Genomic DNA, 21,793 nt, shown 5'->3' on the forward strand with positions numbered 1-21,793 from the left:
TATTTTATTTTACATATTCACATAAGTGCTGGGATAGCTTCATGGCTTAAGAATATATGCTCAAGTTTGAATCACCTCAACGCTCTTTTTTAGGAAAAGGCATGCGCATGCGCATTCGTGTATCGCGCATAGCAATGTGGATTATTGGTTCAAATCGGTATGTATCAGACGATACAATGCGATACAGAATGGCACATATCCATATCAGTCCGATATGCACGACTAGCAAGATACACCTATAGTCGTAGTGTATTCTAGGGGTGTCCATGAAAAACCGAAATGAATTGAGAAAACTAAAGCGCAAAATGCAATTAATCGAACCGATCGATTCAGTTTTGGTTTGGTATTTTTGAAAAACCGAATGACTGGTTCTGTTTTCGGTTAACCTACAAAAAAACTGACAATTAACCAAACCGACCAGTATATATGTTTATATGTATATTTTATATATATTATATATAAATATATATTCATTATATATATATATATATAAATATATGCATATATTATATTTATAATAATCTATTTATAAATATATTATATATTTTTAAAATATTTATAATATATAACATATCATTTATTATTTATAATCTAATATTATACATATATTTATATAATATATTATAAATATAAAAACCGAAGAGCCAAACTTGTCAAAAACCAAAACCGGCAGACCGGTTAACCAGTGTTACCGGTTTAGTTTCGGTTTGGAGAAATAAAAAAACCAATGATATCGGTTCGGTTTGCAAAAATTGCCCATGGTTCGGTTAACCAAACAATGGACATCCTTAGCGTATCCTGTGCTCGATGTTACCAATACTCATATGATACACCCCGTATCAGATGTATTGTATTGATATTTTAATCCTTGCCCAGCAGGCAGTAGCCAATAAGGCTGCAACTTGGGCTAGGTTGGCTCGAACCCAACTCGAAAAAGTCGAGTTGGTTTGGGTCGGGTTGATGCTCGGGTTAGGGTTAGGGTTGAAATTCATGAACCCGACTTTATTTTGGATTGGTTTAGGATTTAACCCTTGGGCAACCTGACCCAACCCAAACCCGACTCTATTGTATATGTCATATATAAATATATGTTATATATATTATATATCTTACATTGATTTGTTTAGTTGTATGATAGTTGTATAGCCCTCACTACATACTATCATGTATTTCTTTTAAGATAATCACTTCACTTAATCTCAAATAAAAAGACACTAAAACCTTAATAACATATTTTATGTTTTTTGGATATTTTATTCTTTATCTCCTCTCTAATGTTTTCCGCCCATAAAAGATCTATCATAACTCATAATAAAATTATAGTCATTTCAAACACTTATTTTTCTGAATTTTGTACTAAAACTAAAAGAACCAATAAAAACATCAACAAACAAATACTAATAGTTTTATGAGATTTTAAGGAATGGGAAGAAGGTTGAGTTGGGCCCAACCTGAAGTTGACTTTGGGTTAGATTAGATTGGGTAAGGGGTTGAAGGAATTTATTTAGGGTTAGGATTAGAGTTGGATATATTGGGTTGAAGGTTGGATTGGGTTAAGATTGAAGATTTAGAACTTAGGATTGAGTTAAGATTGGCTTCAAACCCAACTAACCCGGCCTAACTTACAGCCCTAATAGCTGATAAGATCACTCGGCATTATGTCATGTGTAAATTTGTAACTGCTTTTTAGACACATGGTCCCACCCTCGGTCTCTTTAAACGAGTCGGATTCGGATTGATTATTATCAGAATTTAATAAAAATATGATATTTAAATAATCTTCGCCAATAAATAAATATTAATTTCATATTAATAAGCACTTGTAAATGCAAATATCACCAGGCTCAGATCAAATTAGATTGGGATACCTCAAAATTTGATTGGATTGTAAATTGATCTATCCAAATCCAGTTCAATCGAATCAAATTTCAAACTCGGACTCGCATAATACTCTGGACAAGTCAACTCAAAGCCTTACTCAGCCTCTACAATTGTTACCATAGGTCCACAGTACATTAGAGTTGCGTCCTTTTACCACTGTTTTTTAAATCGAACCGGATTGTATGATCAAATCATTTGACCTAGGAATTGGTCATGCTTTCGAGTTTGGTTTTGGATTGGACCACTTTTTTTTTTAAATGTTGAATTAGTTAGAAAACCGTTGACCTGAATGGTTGAACTATTAAACCGTTTGACTAGAGATGTAATTTGTTGTTTAATAAAAATTTATTTAATTCTTTTTAAAATTATTAACAGAAAAAAATGAGATTGAGAGAGGGGGGATGGATTGAGATGAATTCAGAAGTCAGATCTGAGATTAGAGAAAGAGAGTTGTTGTTGCCGTTAGTGTCATCATTGCTAGTGAACGCCCACCTCCTCTTTCTCCTTCTTCCTTCCTTTTTTTCTTTCTGGCCTTTCTGGCCTTTCTACCTTCATTTCTTTTTTTTTTCCTTTCTTTTTTGCTCATAAAAAGATATGTATATATGTTTACCCTAATATTCCAATTCTAAGGGTCAAATCGAACCATTTGACTAAATGGTTAAACCACTAACTTGAAAACAGATGATAAAAGCTGTTCCATTTCCATTTCGATTTTTAAAACATTGCCCTTTTCATTATAAATGGAAATCGTCCATGGAACCGGAGGGTATTGGGCCAATCATGATTGTGCCACATCATTATGATATGAAACCTACGTGTACATATATGATGTGGTCTATATCAACCCATGTCAGGATTAAAAGTTAAAACATTAGTTTGATTTATTTTCAATGCAATTTCATATACTATATCAAACTACGTTGAACCCTCAAACCAAGCAATCTTCGATATTTCCACAATACAAAATACCCCCCTTAATGAACGAAACGAATCTGGTTCAGATGTCAAAGAACTACTTGGGTTTGGGTTGAGACTTGAGAGTGCAATGAATATGCAACAGCCTTCTTCACATCAAACATCATGTGTTTAAATTGAAAAGGTTGTAAGCCTCAAGTAGAAGTAGTAAATAAAAAGATTTACAACACATCTAAAAACAACAGATCGAAAGCCTAAATTAGCTTAATCTACAAAGTGACAAGTTAAGAACGTCTGGTTACAGTGAGCTTCAGTCCATGTTCCATTGATAGAATTGTCATCATCCTGTACTTGACAGGATGGTTGGGCACCAGTCTGAACTCGAAGAATCTGCACAAGATGGCGAGTGTCATCTTCATCTGCAGGTATGCGGAGTCCTTCCCCAGGCATATCCTGGGCCCAGCCTGCAAAACAAAGGAGCACGTTAATATATAATAATGTGGAGGTTAATTTGTGGAATGAAGGTGACTCTGTCTGTCTGTCTACTCCAGTATGAGTAAGAGTGACTAAAGTTACCTGGAATGCAGTGAACTTGAACGGGGAGGAGTTGTGGAAGAAGCCATCCTTGAACCATCTCTCAGGCTTGAAAGAAGCTGCATCAGGGCCCCAATTGTACTCCATTCTCCCCATGGAGTAGGGGACATAGGTCACCATCCCTCCTGCTTTAAGTTTGGTTCCATCAGGCAACACATCATCCTTTAGGATGCCCTTGGGGTCCTACAATTGTACATTCATTTTCAGATGGATCTAACCAAACATTTACTCTGCAAAAGCTAAACCAATTAAATGTAGTAGAAATTTCCGGGCTCAGGTGAGGATTCTGGTTCTGGACCACCATTTTAATGTCTCCCACATAATTTTATGTACTATGTCACGATCACTATGCCTTATGAGCTTAACTACTCCTGAAATATCAGTCTCAAATAAGAACCGGAGACAGATGACACACCTGAGGGACTGCGGGGTATAAACGAAGTGTCTCTGTAATGGCTGCATGCAAGTAAGACAACTTTCCAAGCGAATCATAAGTTAGGAACCTTGCAAATTGGGTTACTCTTTCGTTGAATGATGTGTGGTCTTCTGGGTCGTATGGAAGCAAACAGAGCTTCTCTTCTTTGGCCCTATCTTCCTCAATTGCTTTGAGCTCTGAGTACAGCTTAGCAGCTACATGTGGATGAGTCATTATCATGTAGATAAACCAACAGAGTGTTGTGGCCGTTGTGTCACGTCCAGCAATTACGAAGTTGAGGACCACATCTCTTAGGCTCTTGTCAGTTAAGTTGTTGTCTGGGTCCTCGCTCAGCTCAATGAATCTTGACAGTATATCATGCTTTATCTGATAAAACTCATCATAGGTTTAATCCGTTAAATGAGGAATAAACAGAGCAACAGAGCGAAAAATAAACTAAGTTCCTAGTTTTGGATTTTGGGTAACAATTAACAAAATGGTTTAATCATCATCAGCCTGCCTACCTTAACATCCTTACTGTGAACTCTAGCTTCTTGTATCTCTTCTTTCCTTTTCCTAATCACAGAGTATGTGAAACCATCAATAGTTTTAATGCTTTCATCAAGTTGAGCTTCAGAGCCCACATTGAGGAATTTCTTTATTCTCCAAAGAGGATCAATAAACCGAAGAGTGACGATAATGTTTGCAGTGTCAAAAGCCCGAGCAAAGCAATTCTCAGGTAACTCAGGAGCCAAGCTTCCAATTTCTACTCCAAATCCCACCTTACATATAGAGTCCAAGGTCATCCTCATTAATAATTCCTAACCAAGAGAAATTCCAGAACCCATTAGCAATGCAACATGGTTATGGTTACAAAATGTAAGATTTAAAATGTATGTTATTAGGGACATATAACAGAGCAGAAACTTGTGAGTAGAATATAGATATAGGGTCTGAGAGTTGCTAGTGACCTGCATGTCTACTTGTTGGTTTTGAGCAGATGTTTGGGATAAAATATAAGAGAGCTTCAAGGCATACTCTCTAAATACAATGGTGCTGAAATCCCTCAGGTTCTTGGATGCAAACTCGAAACTTGCAGTCTTCCTTTGCTTCCTCCACAATTCCCCATCTGAATTGAATATCCCATCTCCAAGCAAAACTTCCATGTACGAATGGTAAACTTCACCCTTTAAAGAAAGAAAAGTATAAGATCTTCTTAGAAATTCAGGATCTATCTTCAAGGACAAACAAGAAAAATAATCTACTTGACTTAATATATTTTACCTTGGGATAGTTAGCAAAGTTAGTCTTGAGAACATGCTCCACATTAACAGGATCTGCAATGTAAGTATAAGTAGTGAAGGGCATAGGAACCGTCACAGTTTTCAATTCAGACAGATATTCCACAAGCCAATCGTGCATCCGGTTGTAGTTCATTAGCTGTTCAATTGCTGCTCCAACAAGAGGCCATGTTTTAGGTCCTTTCATGTTCCTCTGGTTCCATCTATGAACAAAGACCCATGATATAAGCATGCAAATGAACACCACCATTCCCTTGCTGTATCCAGTTGGGGATGAAGAAATTGATGAAACATTCTGTTCTTCCATTTCAGAAACAAAATGAATAGAAAGGGCTATGTAAATTTTAGCAGATATGTCAAGAGGATTTGGTGCTTATAAAAGGTATGGGAAAACAGTAGCTAAGATGTGGGTGATTAAGTGGTGAAACCAATGAACCTGCTATCTTTTACCAGCAATCTTCTTGTGTATGGGTGTAAGGATGCCTTCATTCCTTTAGTGTGGCAAACCTAACTCAAGTTGTGCATATTAAGTATAAAAATATGTTGGATGTGCAAAGAATATGCATATTATATAATTATATTCCTAATCTATATAGACATAGATATATACATATAAATATACATGCATGTATTATTGTAGCACATATTCATCCTCTGTTTATTCCTAGCATACTGCATCTGCATGTACATGTAAGTAGGGGTTAACATGGATTGGTTCGGTTCAATTCCAAGCCAAAAGTTGGAACTTATCCTGTCAAAGTGTCAAGATTGGTTTCAGGGTCAGTTTTGGTCTTAGTGGTTGAAACCTATTATTTCTTTAATTCCCTGCTTACAAAAATGTAACATGTTCTTTACAAATTTGATTTTTATACTCAGTTTGGGAATTATACAAATACAAATATGTATAGTGCAAATACATACAAAATAATACAAAATACAAGGTATTGCATTCTACGTATTTGTATTTCTACTCCTTCCAAATTGAGCCTTAATAAAAACAACAACAATTATAATGATAATATAGTTCAAAATTATATGTATTGACTTTAAAAACTTGATTTTCAAATCTTCACATCCTCAAAGTATTGGGATTTATTTCAAGGCAAGTTTAATTCCAAGGCCGGTTCCACCAAGGTCAATTGGATAGGTAAACCCTTGGGCCCTAGAATCAACCTAGGTGGATGTCGATTTCAAGAATTTGGAACCAGACCCTACCTAGTAACAGCTTGGGTAGGGTTGGTTCAAGGTTGGTTCCATTCAACTCTAGGTAAAACCTTCCCATTTGCTCACCCCCTACATGTAAGTTCATCAATTTCCAATCTCAACTTATAATTGCAATTGGAGTGAATTCAAATTAAATTAGAGAATTCAATATCTAAATCAGACCAATTAACTGTTTTAATTAATTAATACAAATGTGTATATTAATATATAAATATTCTATTTGCATAAATAATATATATATATATATATATAAAACTTATATTTATAATATATGTAATCAGTTTGGATATTTATTGAATCAAATCATGTCATATCCAATTTCAATTTAATTAAATCAAATCTCGAATTCAAACTCAGAGTTTCGAATACCGTTTACACCCCTATTCACATAGTTCCCCATATATATGTGTAACTATCGTTGGTTTCGTGGATGGAAAGAAAAAAAAAGTTTTACTTAATTTGAATAATTGAATTACCTCATGGAAAAAGAAATGAACAATAATAATCACAATTCTCATTCAAGTATTATCATGCACAAAAAACATGTGTATTGTGTGAATAAATAGAAACCCAAACAAATTTCATGTGACTCAACAAAAAGGGCAGTTATTTCAGCTAGCTGTTGTTTTGGCAGTATTAATCGCTTGTTATATTCAAGCAACCCAAGCCCATCTATTCATCTTTCCTATTTGAAGTTTTCTGTGAGAAACCTAGTTTCAGATAATTTAGAATTAATACAAAATCCTGGGAGAGGACAAAATTACATGGTTGTAGATCTTTTGGGTAGTTGGGAAATAAAAATGTGCTACAATGGTGTTTTGAGAATTTGGTAAAAATTGCTTTTAGGAACATAAAAACCTATAGCTAAAACATTTTTGAGCCCCAAAGCACAAACACAAATAAAATTGGGGTAAAAGACTTAAATCTTCCCTAATGTTTCACCTAAATACTGAAACATCCCCTCACTTTTTAAATTGGACTAAACCTCCCCTTTGAATGATGTCAGCAGACAAAAACCTCCCATACGTTGCCTCTCCATTATTTCTGTTAGTACATGACATCATGTGCATTAAGCTTATTGAAAAATCCAATTTTGCCCTTAGAGAAAACTTTCTCCTTTTCACTATGTGACTTTTATCTAATGTGGACAAAAACCTCCCCTTTCTTGCACCTTCTTCTAGGAATGGCAACGGGGTGGGAATCATATCCTCCGTTCCCGACCCCGATTCTGAAATTAACCCCTATCTGGCCATCCTCATCCCTGATCCCCACTGGGGATTAAATTTGTTCTCCTCCATTCCCGATCCCAGACGGGGATGGGTTCCCCGTGGGGACCCAAATCCCCGAAATGTTTTTAGATAACAATATATTTTTTTTAAATTAAATTTACTTAAAATAAATAAAATTTTTAAATTATAAATAATGTTTTAAATATGTTTTGATATATATATATAATAAAAATAATATAATAGTATTAATATAAATAATATTTAATATATATGGTTTCGTTTCTGGACGAATTGTCATCGTAGTTTTTCTACATTTGTGATTTCTTCTTATCCTTTGAATTCGTTAGAACAAGGCATAAAGTAAGAAATTATCGTCTAATTATAGACTTGAGATTTAGGTTTCTTTCGTTTTTGACCTAATAAACCAAACAAAAGTTTTTGGCCTAACAGACTTGACACTATTTGTAAAGCTATTCTTTCCTCTTGAATGACTAGTAATTAAGTACATGGGTTGTGTGTGAATTTTTTTTTCATATTAATTACTTGAATTTTAGATATATCATAGTTAAGATGAAAATTAAATTTTAATTTCTTCATATTAAGGCAATAAAATCATGTGAGAAACTCTTGGCTGTGAAATTTACACTAACTTAATAGAAATTGATAACTTGATTGTACAAGTGGTTGGTCCCTTTAGTTCTTTTATATAGTTTGATTAATATTGTATACGTTTGTAAGAAAAATAAAAAAAAAATATTGAGAGAGGGAGCAAGAGAAAGATTGAGGGAGAACGATAGATAGATAGATATATATATATATATATATAGAGAGAGAGAGAGAGAGAGAGATTACTATGAGAATGAGAGATAAGGAAGGGGGATCAAGAGATAGAGGGAGCGAGAGAAAAATTAAAAACCTATTTTCGGTATAGGTTTTTTGTTGTGCCTAACATGGATTAAGAGTCTCATGTTGACAACAACCACATAAGCCTACGATAACAAGGTAGGGGTTTTATAATTTAAAATGTAGAGCCGGTTGTTAGAGTTTTGTTACTTTCTTAGCCAACTTGCAACCTAATTTTAAATGTACAATCGACTTTGACTATGATTTTCCCTTTAAACTATATATTTTATTTACATTATAGAAATATTTTTTACTTATCACACTTAATTTTTGTTTGTCTATGTGGTATCATTTGACCCAACCACTAACCCACCACCTAAAAAGAAAAATAGTTTGATTTCTAGATTGACATTAAATTTTTTATTACATTTCCATCATTGGTATAATTATTTCTTATGTATAATACTTATTTTTGTTCAACATAATGAATGCATAATATTAAAGATGAACCAAATATTTTATTTTTTATAAATGTATAACATTAGATATGTGCCCAAAATTTTCTCTACCTTTTTTTTTATTTTTGTGATTCTTTGTATTTTCTATTTTTTAAAATTTTATTATTTGACTATGACATCATTTTGTTTCTAGGTAGATTTTAAATTTGGTCTTCCATTTTAATAATTAATAAAAATACTTTTTACATTTCATACTTATTTATTTTATTTTTTATTACTTAATTATGACATTATTCATTAATCCATTTGACCTCAAATGGTCGAATTGCTTGCCCACCATTGGGAGGAAAGAAAATGATTTTGTTTTCAAAATATTTATTTTATACTATTAAAATTAATATTGTAGATTTAATTACAATAATTTAATGATGAGAAAAATATATCTTAAATATAGGATTTAATGAGAGAGAATAGGAAAACATTTTCATTTCCAATTGGTTTTAAATTTTACATTCCATTTCCATCATTAATAAATACATTTATTATTTATCATGCTTACTTTTGTTTAATATGTATGTTACATTTTATTTTAATTTCCAATTGGGTCACGAGTTACACACTAAATGTGTATGCAAACTTTGGAAAATCATAACTTTGCACTCCGATGTCCAATTAAAGTGGGTTTTTCTTATTTTGGGTAACTTTTTGAGATCTATGCATTTTGCCCCCTAATTTCACACAAAAAAAAAATCTTTTTTTGGCATCGAATTACAATTTTTAATATTTTTTTATAAATAAAAATTAAATATAATTGTACATTTAAAATACATGTTTATACGAACCTACACACACATGTACGTATATGCATATGTATACATATATGTATGAATTTACATATTACTGATGTGGTATGGTTTGATACATTCGACCCGAACGGCTGAACCAATGACCCATGACCTGAAGGCAAAAATGATTCAACCTCTGGGTCAGTTTTAAAAACATTGTTACAAACACCGGGATTGGTCACCATTATCTAGTCCAATTAACAAAGGGGTTTGTATTGTTCAGTCCACCCCAGAAATCTGAGCCCCACTGTACAAGTGGGATGAATCGTAACTATAAAGCGATGCCGAATCCATGGACAGGATGCAGTTTATAGGGGAGGGGGGCTACTAGTAGACTAAGAGGGAACTGTAATTTCAGATTTCTGAGGTGGAGTACAGTCTACTTCTCCCATTAAAAAAAGATTGTACCCCTAATTTTTGAAAATCAGGGTTGACCTCACAAAAGTGTACTCACATTATCCTAACAGTCCCTTCCAATAGTATGTTGACAGTATTTTTCCATGAATAAAAACACAAGGACTGAGATATTCCTAATGCAGGGTTGCGAAAGGCTGTGATGAGGACAGTTCTCTAAGGAATAAATCCGAATTCTAATTTTTTACACTGTATAATTTTGTTTTAATAATGGGTTGAAACAAAGTTAATTCCTTTTCTTGAAGGGCCGGAAGACAAAATTATGTACCATGCATTTTACATTGAGAAAAAATATAATCAAGCATGAAAAAGAAGCATTCCATTAAAATTAAGTTCAAATCTGCTACGTCTAATCATACAAAATTAAATTCTTGCACATGGACATACCCTCGCTCATGAATAAAACAAGAGGTATATTTTATACTTGATTTGGCTTCACGTCCGTCCAGACAAGCGACGAGCGTGCAGAAAATTTACTACTTTCCCCCGCTATGGACTAATAGACTATGTGGATGTGTGGATGATTACTCATCCTTGTCATCGTCCTCGTCGTAGCTGAACGGGAGAGGTACTGACTTGAATGCACGATATTTTCCAACGTTGTTCAAGTGTTCATTCTCCAACCTGATGATGGATTAAAAGGGTTCAAGTTCAAGGTCTCATCAGTGACAAATGCATGCATTTAGAAGCACTAATATAATTAACCTAATTCACTGATCGATCGGTGAAGCTTTTATATACCAACCTGAAGAAATTCCATATCCCACGACGAATGATCTCTAGGCTAGCAAAAATCGTAACTAAGGCTTGTTTATGTAATTTCCTGGGCTTGAGAGGCACCACAGTTTGCAACCACGCAAATCTCAGCACCACATTCAATATCTGCATCGGAGGTCGGAATGAGAATAATGAGTAATGAGCGCCACATACACTTTTATGATTGCATCAAACGTATGTTATCCCTAATTAATTTCTTACACCTTACCATGGCTCCAAAATATACGCTTTGATGGGAAACGAGAAGCTTGTCCCTCAACCAGGGGTTATTAGAGTGACGCTGCAGAAGCCCCCAGTCAATGATAATGTCCCAATATGTGCTTCCCACTGTTGAAATGGCTGAAGTTGTTATCGCTAGGATTTTCCAAATCTCTACCTTTTGCAGGTTGTAAGCTGTTCTCATGATGACAGCCACAATCGTCGATAGGTACTTGAGCGCATTGTATGCTTGCATTCGGTCTTTTTCTTCGTAAAACCGGCGAGCACACTAATTAAATTTAAATATATAGCTTCAAAATGTCAAGTGCTGCTGCCCGCCGACATTATATTGATCGGAAAATATATGGAAGCTACTATCTACTGATGTTAGTTGGCTAGTTGCAGAATTGAATCATCATCAGTAGATGTATTGGGACAACAATAACCTACCTGAAGGAAGCGGCACCAGTATGGAATTACGGCCACAATGAAATAGAAAGTGTTGTAAACGCCGCTAACGTTGCATTTGTGTTTTCTCTTTTCGTAATTTCCCCAACCATAGTAGCAGATGTACAGCTCCAGGCTTCTAATTGCTTGGACCTGTCAAAACAAGCATAATAATGTACATACCACTACTCGTTAATTAACCAACCGGCCGGAAGATGTTGTTACAGTACTACTGTTTTAGATATCAAACCTGACTTGTTAGCTGGTCGGCCAAGAAAAAATCCGAGAGGGTAACCTGTAAGAGAAAAGAAAATTATCAAACACATTCATGAATCATGAATCGTGATGATGAACCAAACAATTCTTTGGCGTATACAAGTTTTCTTATTGGGTATATTATATACCTTGTAGAGAGGAACACAGAGGCAGTGGAATGCACACTGGAGTAGGAAGAAGCGATTTGAGCGGTAGATAATATTGAAGGGGCAGAATAATATGACAAGTAGAAGCTACACGTATATATGGGGAGACGAAAGAGATCAATACATCAGATGATTAAATCAATCTATGCAAATTAATAGAAGAAAGAAGAATATCATACGATGAGCAGTCCCACAGGCAGTAGTTCGCTGGGTCCAAAGGTTTTTGTTTTCCGATCCACTTCCATGTCCAGGTTTGAGATGACAGTGGCAAGCGCAAGAACTGCAAGGCTAGAGCCGAGGAGGAAGACTTCCCGGAAGCCCAACTCCGTCCCTTGCTTGAAACCAAATATAAATCCGTAATTGACTCGATATCGCCTCCAGAAATATATATCCGCCCCAAACACGAGCATATGTAGGACAATGTATCCAAACAAGCTGCAAGGCCCACGAAAATTCACTCATCATCATATCTGGTTATGGGCCTTATGGCAGATCAAGATTCAAGGCTATATAGTAGTCCAACAATAAGCCTAGCAAGCCGGGCCTAGTAGACCCAGCCCATGAAACCCAAGAAAAGGAAAAATAATAATATGCTTAGCATTTATTACTTTAATTACCTATAAAGTGGAAACATGCTGTCCATGTATACTGCACTCCCTTGCAATGTTATGAGCTTTTTGAGATGTATAATGACAACAAGAGCTACGATAAGAGCTATTGTGCAGCCGGTAAATAGACCTGAGCATTGAGCAGGGTGAAATATTAAGAAATGATTTAATCCAAGTGCTATAAAGTACGCAATGGCAATGGATATAGCATTAAACTAAATGTAAGCAAACACCACAGGTCCATCCGACAGGTTATGTGTAACAGAAATATTGGATCCTAATTGGTAAAATAAGTAGCAACTTACCGATTAAAAAGGTTATCCTGTGCCTTTCAGCCTTTGCTTTTGGCTTCAAGATGTTTATGCCTTTGCTGCGGTTTGAGTTGGTGAAGTGCTTGATGAATGTAGCTTCTACCCTCTCCATGAGTCTAGTGGGCTGTGAAGAGCCCAAGCCAAACAAGGTTCATCAAATTAATTGATAAATCAGATATATATATATATATATATATATATATATTAATAAATGCTCATCTGTTCAATAAGCTTAAAGCCCAAACTATATATGTTCAAATCCATGACATTTCCATGGGATATATAATTCATCAAAGTCACCAATATGAAGTGCCAAATTCATAAGACCCATATGAAATTATGATCCTAGAAGTCTTCTTCTACACTATAGTAGTCAACTCAGGGTTTTATTCCCAATCTAATAAGATAGTATTACTTCATCTTTGGCAATCAATATATAAACAAAACTAGATGTTTCATGTACTGGATGCATCATCTGTTCATATGTGATGTGATAAAGGACAAAGATAGTGTAAATATTCTTCAGTCAAATTGTGGCAATGTCATTGTCTCATTGACAAGGTATCAGTTAATGGTTGGACTTGAGTTAAAAAAAGAAAAAAAAAATCCATTGAGGGTCTTAATTTAGGGTTTTATTTCTTATAAATAGTTTTTATTAAGACATTATAATCAGATTTTGATGATCGAATGAAGTCAATGAGTTTTGATTGGAATTTGGAGCCCCCTGATTTAAAATGGGAATATATATACAGAGTGAGATGTTGTACCTCATCAGAGTTGCCAAGGAAGGAGTTATCCACCATTTTCAAGTAGGCTTTTGATGCATTTCTTGCAGTGATCTGCAATAAAAGACTTTACAAAGTAAGTAGCCCTGGGTTTCAGGGCCAGGTTCGCATTGGACAAATTTAGTTGGGAATTCAAATATAAAGACAACATTTGAGTAAGAATTTGGAGATACGACCTTGTCATATTTCTTCATGATCTTCGAGAATGCCAAGATATTGAGGAAGCTGGTTAATTGATCATTAGCAAAATGATAAATACACTCGGCCAATAATACGTATAAGCCACAGAAAATCAAAGATACACTACTGCAAGCTCAATGCTAGTTACTGATGGTAATCAATTAAGGGTCCGTTTGGTTTGCAGGAATAGGGGTCTGGAATTGGAATCGGAATAGGATATTTCGATTCCAAATATTTGGTTGGGCAGAATCGGAATCCCATTCTCATTTTTGTTGGAGTGGCATTCCCCCATTTGAGGGAATGGCCTCCTTTAGGAATGAAATTTCATTCCTGTTCATTTTAATTCCCATTCTCAGTTCTATTTGAATCAAACAGACTATGGGAATGGACCATTCCGATTCCAATTTCAGAGGATTTCGATTCTAACTATGAACCAAACGGACCCTAAATTTGTACCTGTAGCTCTTCAACAGCCGAAGCTTTTGGTAGAACTCAACAAATGCCCGCTTCAGTTGCTCTTCAACTTTCTTAAGATCCTTCTTTCTGAAATTCAACTCTGTTCCCTTGGAAGCTTTGAGAACACCTCTTAGAGTGGAACGTGGAGTCTCCAGTGTGTTGTTGATCTTCACACGGTTAAGGACTTCTAAGGGAGCTGGTCTAGCCACCTTGATGCTGTTTGGTTGAGTTTCACGCCCAACACTGTGATGGGTAGTATTGGTTCCATCCATATCTGTTTCTTGACTGCACCCTTCTTCCGAGATCCCTCTGTTGCTAAGTTCAATTTCTTTTATGGCCTCCATGTGCCCTGCTGCAAATTAGGTCACCAGGAAAGTATGAACGTTTGAAGATATTTAGCTGTATTGTATGCAAATAAACTAAAAGAGCGCCTAAACCCCTCTCAATCGTCAATAATTATCTACAGGAGTTTAACTTCAGGTGAGACTTTGTTTGTTTGTACACAGGGCATTGGGAGACAATGGGTCTATAAGCCCTACATTTGTTTGTGATACAAATGTCTAATAACCAGATCACGTTAGGTTGCCATACAAAAACATAATGATTAAATGTCAAAAATGTTTCTTCTTGACATCTTTGTATCATGCTTTTTGGTTATAAATTCGTGTTCTTTTGATCATAATGAATGTGTTTGACTGAAAATTTGAGGCATTTAACGATGTGGTCTATATTTTGCACTGATTTCAAATAAATTGGAAGAATAAAAAAACGGGTTATACTTTGCATTATTGAACCAAAAAGAAGAAATTTATACTGAGTACATATTTACGTTTGCATCACAACCAAACGCAACAATCTTTTGGGGTAGAGAATTCAGCTAGGGATGGTCCAGCTTTTGCCCAACATGAAAACCTGTCCAGGTCCATCCATCAGGAAATAAACCTCCATGGTCATAAAATTTCAGGTCAGACAGACATACACATATATTAATGAAATTGATGGAATCCATATATGTATATAACATTCCAAAGCTTTCATATTTAGAAAGAAAATACTAATTAACTTATTTCAAGAATAGTCCCTAATTTGTAATTTACAGTCTTTTTCTCAAAATTTAAAACTAATGAGGCTTAGACACCAGACATAAATTACCATGTCTTTTTCCCATTAATTGATGATAGAGGCAAGTGCAAATGAAAATACTCACCCCCTAAAACTTAAAATTGAACTAAGCTAATGACCCAATGACCCAATGATCCATGTCGTTGAATTAGGGTTCATTCTTTTGGGCTGGGCCAATAAATTTGAACAAATTCTCAGCCTGAGCTCACCTAAATTGCACACCTAGGCTGAACCATCGAACCTTATGATCCAATCAATTGGTGAAAGGCTCTTTTGTTTGGTGTGTATGTTTTCAGCCATTTCCATCAATAATAAAACAACCCTTTTTTATCATATTTATTTTTGTTTAAATAATGCATCCATTTTCATACTTATTTTTACCGTAAAATGTTTTTATTTAAATTTTTTACATTATGTAATTAGTTATGTAAGCATATAAATATCACATATAATTACGTAAAGTTTATAATTAATAAAATTAATATTTTATGTTTATAAAAACTTATTATATATTTATAAATTAAAAACTAATTTATTTTTTAACATATTAATTTTTTATCTTAAATAGAATATAACAAATTCAATTGAATCAGAATCCAATTGAAGTCTAATGGATTTTGGATTGGATTTGATTTGATTTGAAGTTTTAATAATTAGATCAGATTCAATTGTGGTCGGATACAATCCAATGCCAAATACCAATCCATAGCCCTAAAGACATGGCCGATTTTTTTTTCTTCTAATTTTGCATGTTGATCTATTTCTATGTTTTTAGGGAAATCTATATATACTGTTAGAAATACATGATATTGAAAGGGCTTTGACCAATCAAATCCCTCACCGTGTGAATTTCGATACTATGTTAATCATTTCTTTGAATTAATTGTGTTTGTCAATTGTCATCTAATGGTAGAATTCAAAAAAAAATATGAACTATTTCAATAATAAGAGATAATTTACGGGTATTTGAATTAATGAATTGACAAAAAAAAATTGAGGAATCCAGGAGAGAGAGATAGAGGCTAAAAAGGATTAAATTAAAAAATATATGGGCAGCCTTATCCAGTTCACAAGGACACGCCAGGATTCAATCAGATAAGACTCTGACAATACAAATGGCTCGATTGCATGCACCTGGGCATTGAAGATGATGCCAGCTAAAATGGAATGTAGCGTCATCATCCTCATCAGTCATCTCGTGGGGACCTGCTCCTAACAAACTGCACTTCACACGGACTTCACAGCCCCATGCCACTGTAGATTGAGAACATCTCCCCTTGAACAACAAGTTAATAACAAAAAATAGGGGAGATATTCGCAATATGCATGGTGAGATGAGGCTATGGGTCCGTGTGAGGTGTCGTCCTCTGTGAGGAGCAGATCCAGACTCTCAGTCATGACCCACATTTATTGAGACTCTTCCTTCCTGGACCGTCCCATTAAATTCAACTGATGACATAACGTAGCCTACGTGTACAAAGGAATGCTTTAATCCAAGGTGCATCACAAACCACAATTATGGAACATTATGTCCGTCCAGTGCCTCCCCCCACCCCAACCTAACTCAGTGGACCACTTGCATTTCTTTGACTCGAAAGATTAAAAAACAAAAAATCTCATCTCTCAATTGCCTTGCTTCAGCGTTACACTAACGGTACTACTGACTTTTTTTAGACCTGTTTTGCCTCGATAATCGATTTTTACTGGGTAGTGTAGTAATTTTCATATACTGCATCCCCCATTCGTGGCTCCACTACTACCACTAGTAAACGATCCTAGCCACACGGACACGGGTTAATGGTCATATACAGAACTTGTCATCATCTACCGCTACCGCTAGGGCGCTAGATACAATTTATCTCTGGATAGGTCTGCAGGGTGATGCCAGTGTCGGTATCGCTAGCAAAAACAAACCAACAAAACTGTACTGACAATGAAATACAGAGGAGAGGATCGATTTTGGTTGGAGTTTATTACTAACCGGCTGTTCTCCTAGCACCGGAGGGAGTGGAGGCCATCACCGCCGCGGCGGAGGTGGCAACATCTGAAGCAAGACGACTCATCTCCGCCGACTGGTCGAATACCAATGTGGGGTTTTCCACCTTGATCCGAAACGCTATCAACGCGTCCATCTGCTTATTAAGCATGGCTGCCTCCTTTCTCACCTCCTCCACTTTGGACCTGTAAAATTTGTTCACCTTGTTCAGCTCCTCATCTAGCCTCCTGAAGTAGACCAGTTCGTACTCCCCTCCTTCTTCCGATGACATAAGAAAATTGGTCTCGTAATGTCCCTCGGATCCCTCTTCCTGCACTGACTTCACAAGTATCACCTGGTCCTCGACGTCTCCTCCTCCTCCTCCACGGCTGGTGGGGCTTTTGAGGTTGTGGTACCTCTGCGTTAGGCCACTGAAGGCTCTGTACAATGTCATCTTCCGCTTTAAGTGAGGACCTGCTGCTGTATTCGCCGGTGGATTGGTTCTAAGCTTGAAGCGTTGGATATCTTTCAGGAGGGACTTGAGATGGTTATAGTCCATGTAGGCTTCTTGCCATTCTGGCACCATCTGTGAGATGAACTCCTTGCCGAACTTCATCTTCTTGGTACTACTGTGAAGGACAGTCCACAGAGAGGATGAAATAAATTCCACCTACACTACTAACATTATACAGTTCATTCAGCTCAATTGTGGTTTCTTGATCAAAGAGGAGATATAAACCACGCCTCTCTCTCTCTCTCTCTCCTCAGATCTGAACGAATGAAAAACAAGACAGACTTTAAAAAGCAGACAAATATGTCGTTGATAAACTTCAGATTTGTTTAACCTGTTGAGGGGCTTTCGAAAAAAAAATCTGCTGAAAAAGGAATTCTTTCTAATAGTTTTGAAAGAGAAGATAGTTTTATGACTTCATACTGTCAACTTGTAAGTTATATTTTAATCGAAAAGATTAAAGGGATTTATGAAAGGTTGATTTTTATTTTTTATCTTTTTAAGCCCTACGGTAAAATCATTCATCAATCATCAATTTACATCTCATCCATGATCGATGACCGTACAAAATCTGACAAATATCATACGGACTGCAGTTCACTGCATAATTCTGAAATTTACAGTCCACATAGTCTTCCAGTAGACCCCGGGTAGAATTTTGTCAAGCCCATACGAATTCATCTGATAACATACTTTTACAATCCAGCACGGCAGCACTAGAGCCGTCAATGGACCGGGTATTGGTCCAATGCAATCCGGTCGAACATGAATAATTTGGAACCACTCTGTTTAAATTGATTTAATTTAGATCGGGACCAATCCAAACCTGATCCTTTGAAACCTGTACTATGGATTAGATATTGGTTCAATCCAATCCGATTTAATATAAATTCATTACAGACGGGCTAGCTTCAACCCAACCTAATAAATATTTTGGACCATTAAAACTGAATTGACTCAATTCAACATGTCTTATTGGATGCCCGTTCAAATTGTTTTTGATTGAAACCATTCAACTCAAATTCAGTCTATTTGATACCCTACAGGCCCATAGAGGTTTCACATTCAAAGAATATCAGAATCAAGACATTGAAAATATCTCCGCAATCAAGCCATGGCACATGGGTTAGAAAGATAGAGGCCTTCATTTGCTTTTTCGGGAGATGCACAACTGACCTTCTTGGCCCGGTCCACAATGAACTGACCCCACTCATCTCGCCTGTAATAAGTAATAACAACTCCAACCGCAGCTAGCGGTCATTCCCAACCTCCATTTCTGTTGGTTTTAAAGTTAGCGGGAGCCTTCAACCATATTAAATGTACTTTATATCATCAATAGATTAGCGATTGCTCTCTATATATTATGTCAACTATTAGTCTTTTATATTAATAGAAGTATTTTATGTCTTTTATATATTATTTTATGAAGAAGTTGACCCAGTTATTTTTATATTAATAGAAGTGCAACTTGGACGGTCTCCATTAAAAAGAAAAATAACTTTGATTTCTCCATTACCAATATACTACGAGACAGAATCGCCCCTCTCTACAAGACTGCCCCCACAACGTCCCACACAACATTTCTTCCATGTAATGAGAATATTTTTCGATGATAATACTATGAATGATGATATCACCATTAAAAAATGTTCACAGAGATGTGCTGTGGGACTTTGTGGGGGTAGTTTTGAGGGGGGCTGATTTGAACTCCTATACTACCAAATTTCTAACTGAAAAAAAAAAAAAAAACACCAACCTTCTTTAGGATATTGTGGGCTTACCCATGGGCTGGGCCTAAAAATCGTGCATAATCAGGTTCGGTTGAGTCCCTGGTTAGTGCCCAATTGATTGAGACGTTCATAGCCATGCGCTATTGTTGATGTGAATGAATGCTTTTTAGTGGTGTTCAACAAAAACTGAAAAATCAAATTGAATTAAAGAAATTCAACCAAAAAAATCCGGTTAACCAGTTTGGTAGTTTTTAAAAACAAGTGGCATCTAACACACCACATAGTTCACGTCCCCTTTGGGCATCAATACCCAATTTTCACCGTCCCAATCGTATAAAAATTTTTTGAGGTGAGGGAAATGAAGTTTCCCTTATATTATAGTATATATTTATAATATTTGTATTATATATCTATTATAAATATATATTGTAAATATAAAAAACCGAGAAATTGGGGAACTAAACTGATGGACCCGTTAACTAATTGGTTTCAGTTCATGGTTTTTCAAAAACTAGCAGTACTGGGTGCCGAACCACGAACAACCCTAATGCCATTTAATGATTTACTCATTATGTCATTATTTAGGGTAAAAACAAATTAAAAATTCCGAAAGAAAATAGAAATTAGGGGTGCTTCTGATGCAAATATCTTTATATGCTGATAAGGGGTGCAATTTGGGTACATTCGGATTGGGTTTTTGTCAAAATTTGAATGGCCATGTCCCAATAGCCCTAATCCATGACATTGTATAATACTAACTCAGACCAACCCAAGCCCCTTCTGGTAATTACAAAGGCATTGAGCTTTTTTTTTTTCTTTTGAAGGGTTACACAATGGGGGGTAACCCATCCCCCAACCCAGGTGCAGGATTCGATCCTAAGTCTCTGTCCTATCCACTCCTAATTTACCCAAAACATTAGTGTTGGAGTTCAATTTCCTTGGAAATCCATCTAAGAAAGCAAGATAAAGAAGAAGACAAGAATAAGATTTCATTAAGAATACTAGTAGGGACCCATGCGATGCATGAGATTTATCAAGGAAAGTGAAATAACCAAAACTTATAACTAAGGAAGGAATGCAGTGTTGTTTAAAATAATTAATTCTTTATTTTAATAATTATTATAAAAATGGTTTACTAATTTAGTAATTTGGATGAATTATATTAATGGTTTACACTATTTTTTTCACTTTTTATTATAAATTTTAACTATCCTATTAATATTAATTATCTTTAAATAGAATTAAATTGTATTTTATTTTTTAACTTAGGAACTACTAAATTTTATTAGTTTCAAATTATTATATGTTATTATTATTATTATTATTATTATTGTTGTTGTTGTTGTATGTGTTAAAATATGGTGTATCGTGTATTACACGTTACGGGTTTCCAGATGAATTGAAACCGTTTTTGAAAATGGGTCAACATAGACCTGTTTAGCTTGTCTTCTTTTCCCAAGTGATAAAATAGGTTCTACAATGGGTCCTCTATTTTATATTTCTCTTATACAACATGTGCATTATGCATAGTAAAGGTCTCAACTCGTAAAAATTATTAATGTTAATAATATTATTAATTAATTAATTAAAATACACTAATACAAAGTTATCTAATAAAATAAAAAGAACAAATAAAACAAAATACAACATTAGAACATAGGTTCTATGTGCAATATATCTAACCCATTTTTAAATCATAATATTATTAAAACTATTGATTAATATTTTTGTAATTAAATTTCTTATTTTTATTAGTGTTTATTAAATTTGTGTTGAATTGAAATGTTTTTAATTAACATTTTAAGGAAAACCAAAGATAAATGTATTTTAATTTTTACTAAGTTTTGTTAATAGTTTTCATTTTTAGTGGAAGTTTATTGAATTTTTATGTTTGATTGTTTAACCTCAACCTATTTAGATTATTTGATTTATTAATATTTTACTTTATTATGTTGTATTGATATTGTCACACTCGTTCTCTCTATTTCTCAATCTCTTTCTTAAATGTATCTATCTATCTATCTATCTATCTATCTATATATATATATATATATATATATATATATATATATATATATATATATATATATATATATATGTATGTATATGTATGTATGTGTGTCTTTTGGTGACCATATGGTTAGCATGGTAC

The 21,793-nt window shown here is 34.9% G+C and overlaps 2 protein-coding genes across 3 annotated transcripts; both read right to left on the reverse strand.

The window, feature by feature from the left end:
- Positions 1–2,952: 2,952 nt before the first annotated feature.
- LOC104598197 (cytochrome P450 704B1) lies at positions 2,953–5,442 on the reverse strand. Its single transcript, XM_010260123.2, has 6 exons — positions 5,090–5,442; positions 4,777–4,992; positions 4,330–4,626; positions 3,806–4,192; positions 3,373–3,573; positions 2,953–3,260 (listed from the first exon to the last, which is right to left on the reverse strand). The coding sequence occupies exons 1-6, from the start codon at positions 5,411–5,413 to the stop codon at positions 3,081–3,083; spliced, it is 1,605 nt and encodes a 534-aa protein (XP_010258425.2). The 5' UTR covers positions 5,414–5,442; the 3' UTR covers positions 2,953–3,080.
- A 4,971-nt stretch (positions 5,443–10,413) lies between these two features.
- On the reverse strand, positions 10,414–18,316 carry LOC104598077 (phosphate transporter PHO1 homolog 3-like). Of its 2 annotated transcripts, none has more exons than XM_010259975.3 (13): positions 17,407–18,316; positions 14,304–14,655; positions 13,844–13,892; positions 13,650–13,721; positions 12,877–13,006; positions 12,581–12,701; positions 12,143–12,398; positions 11,946–12,050; positions 11,792–11,836; positions 11,545–11,694; positions 11,105–11,383; positions 10,865–11,001; positions 10,414–10,743 (listed from the first exon to the last, which is right to left on the reverse strand). In XM_010259975.3, exons 1-13 carry the CDS (start codon positions 18,014–18,016, stop codon positions 10,644–10,646), a joined length of 2,406 nt encoding a protein of 801 aa, XP_010258277.1. In that variant the 5' UTR covers positions 18,017–18,316; the 3' UTR covers positions 10,414–10,643. The 2 variants fall into 2 exon arrangements, with proteins under 2 accessions (XP_010258277.1, XP_010258279.1); XM_010259977.2 differs by having other exon boundaries at positions 14,304–14,652; positions 17,407–18,310.
- Positions 18,317–21,793: the final 3,477 nt, after the last annotated feature.

Source organism: Nelumbo nucifera, chromosome 4 (genome assembly GCF_055504915.1).
Source record: "Nelumbo nucifera cultivar China Antique chromosome 4, China Antique-T2T, whole genome shotgun sequence".
Classification (NCBI taxonomy): Eukaryota; Viridiplantae; Streptophyta; class Magnoliopsida; order Proteales; family Nelumbonaceae; genus Nelumbo; species Nelumbo nucifera.

Excerpts from the sequence above, each read along its gene's own strand:
- LOC104598197 (XM_010260123.2), bottom strand. The coding sequence starts at position 5,413 with ATGGAAGAACAGAATGTTTCATCAATTTCTTCATCCCCAACTGGATAC. Across the intron at positions 4,627-4,776 it reads ACCAACAAGTAGACATGCAG|GAATTATTAATGAGGATGAC; the intron begins GTCACTAGCAAC and ends TCTCTTGGTTAG. Across the intron at positions 4,193-4,329 it reads TTCACAGTAAGGATGTTAAG|ATAAAGCATGATATACTGTC; the intron begins GTAGGCAGGCTG and ends GAGTTTTATCAG.
- LOC104598077 (XM_010259975.3), bottom strand. The coding sequence starts at position 18,016 with ATGAAGTTCGGCAAGGAGTTCATCTCACAGATGGTGCCAGAATGGCAA. Across the intron at positions 13,722-13,843 it reads TCATGAAGAAATATGACAAG|ATCACTGCAAGAAATGCATC; the intron begins GTCGTATCTCCA and ends CTTTTATTGCAG. Across the intron at positions 11,695-11,791 it reads CCGACCAGCTAACAAGTCAG|GTCCAAGCAATTAGAAGCCT; the intron begins GTTTGATATCTA and ends TTGTTTTGACAG.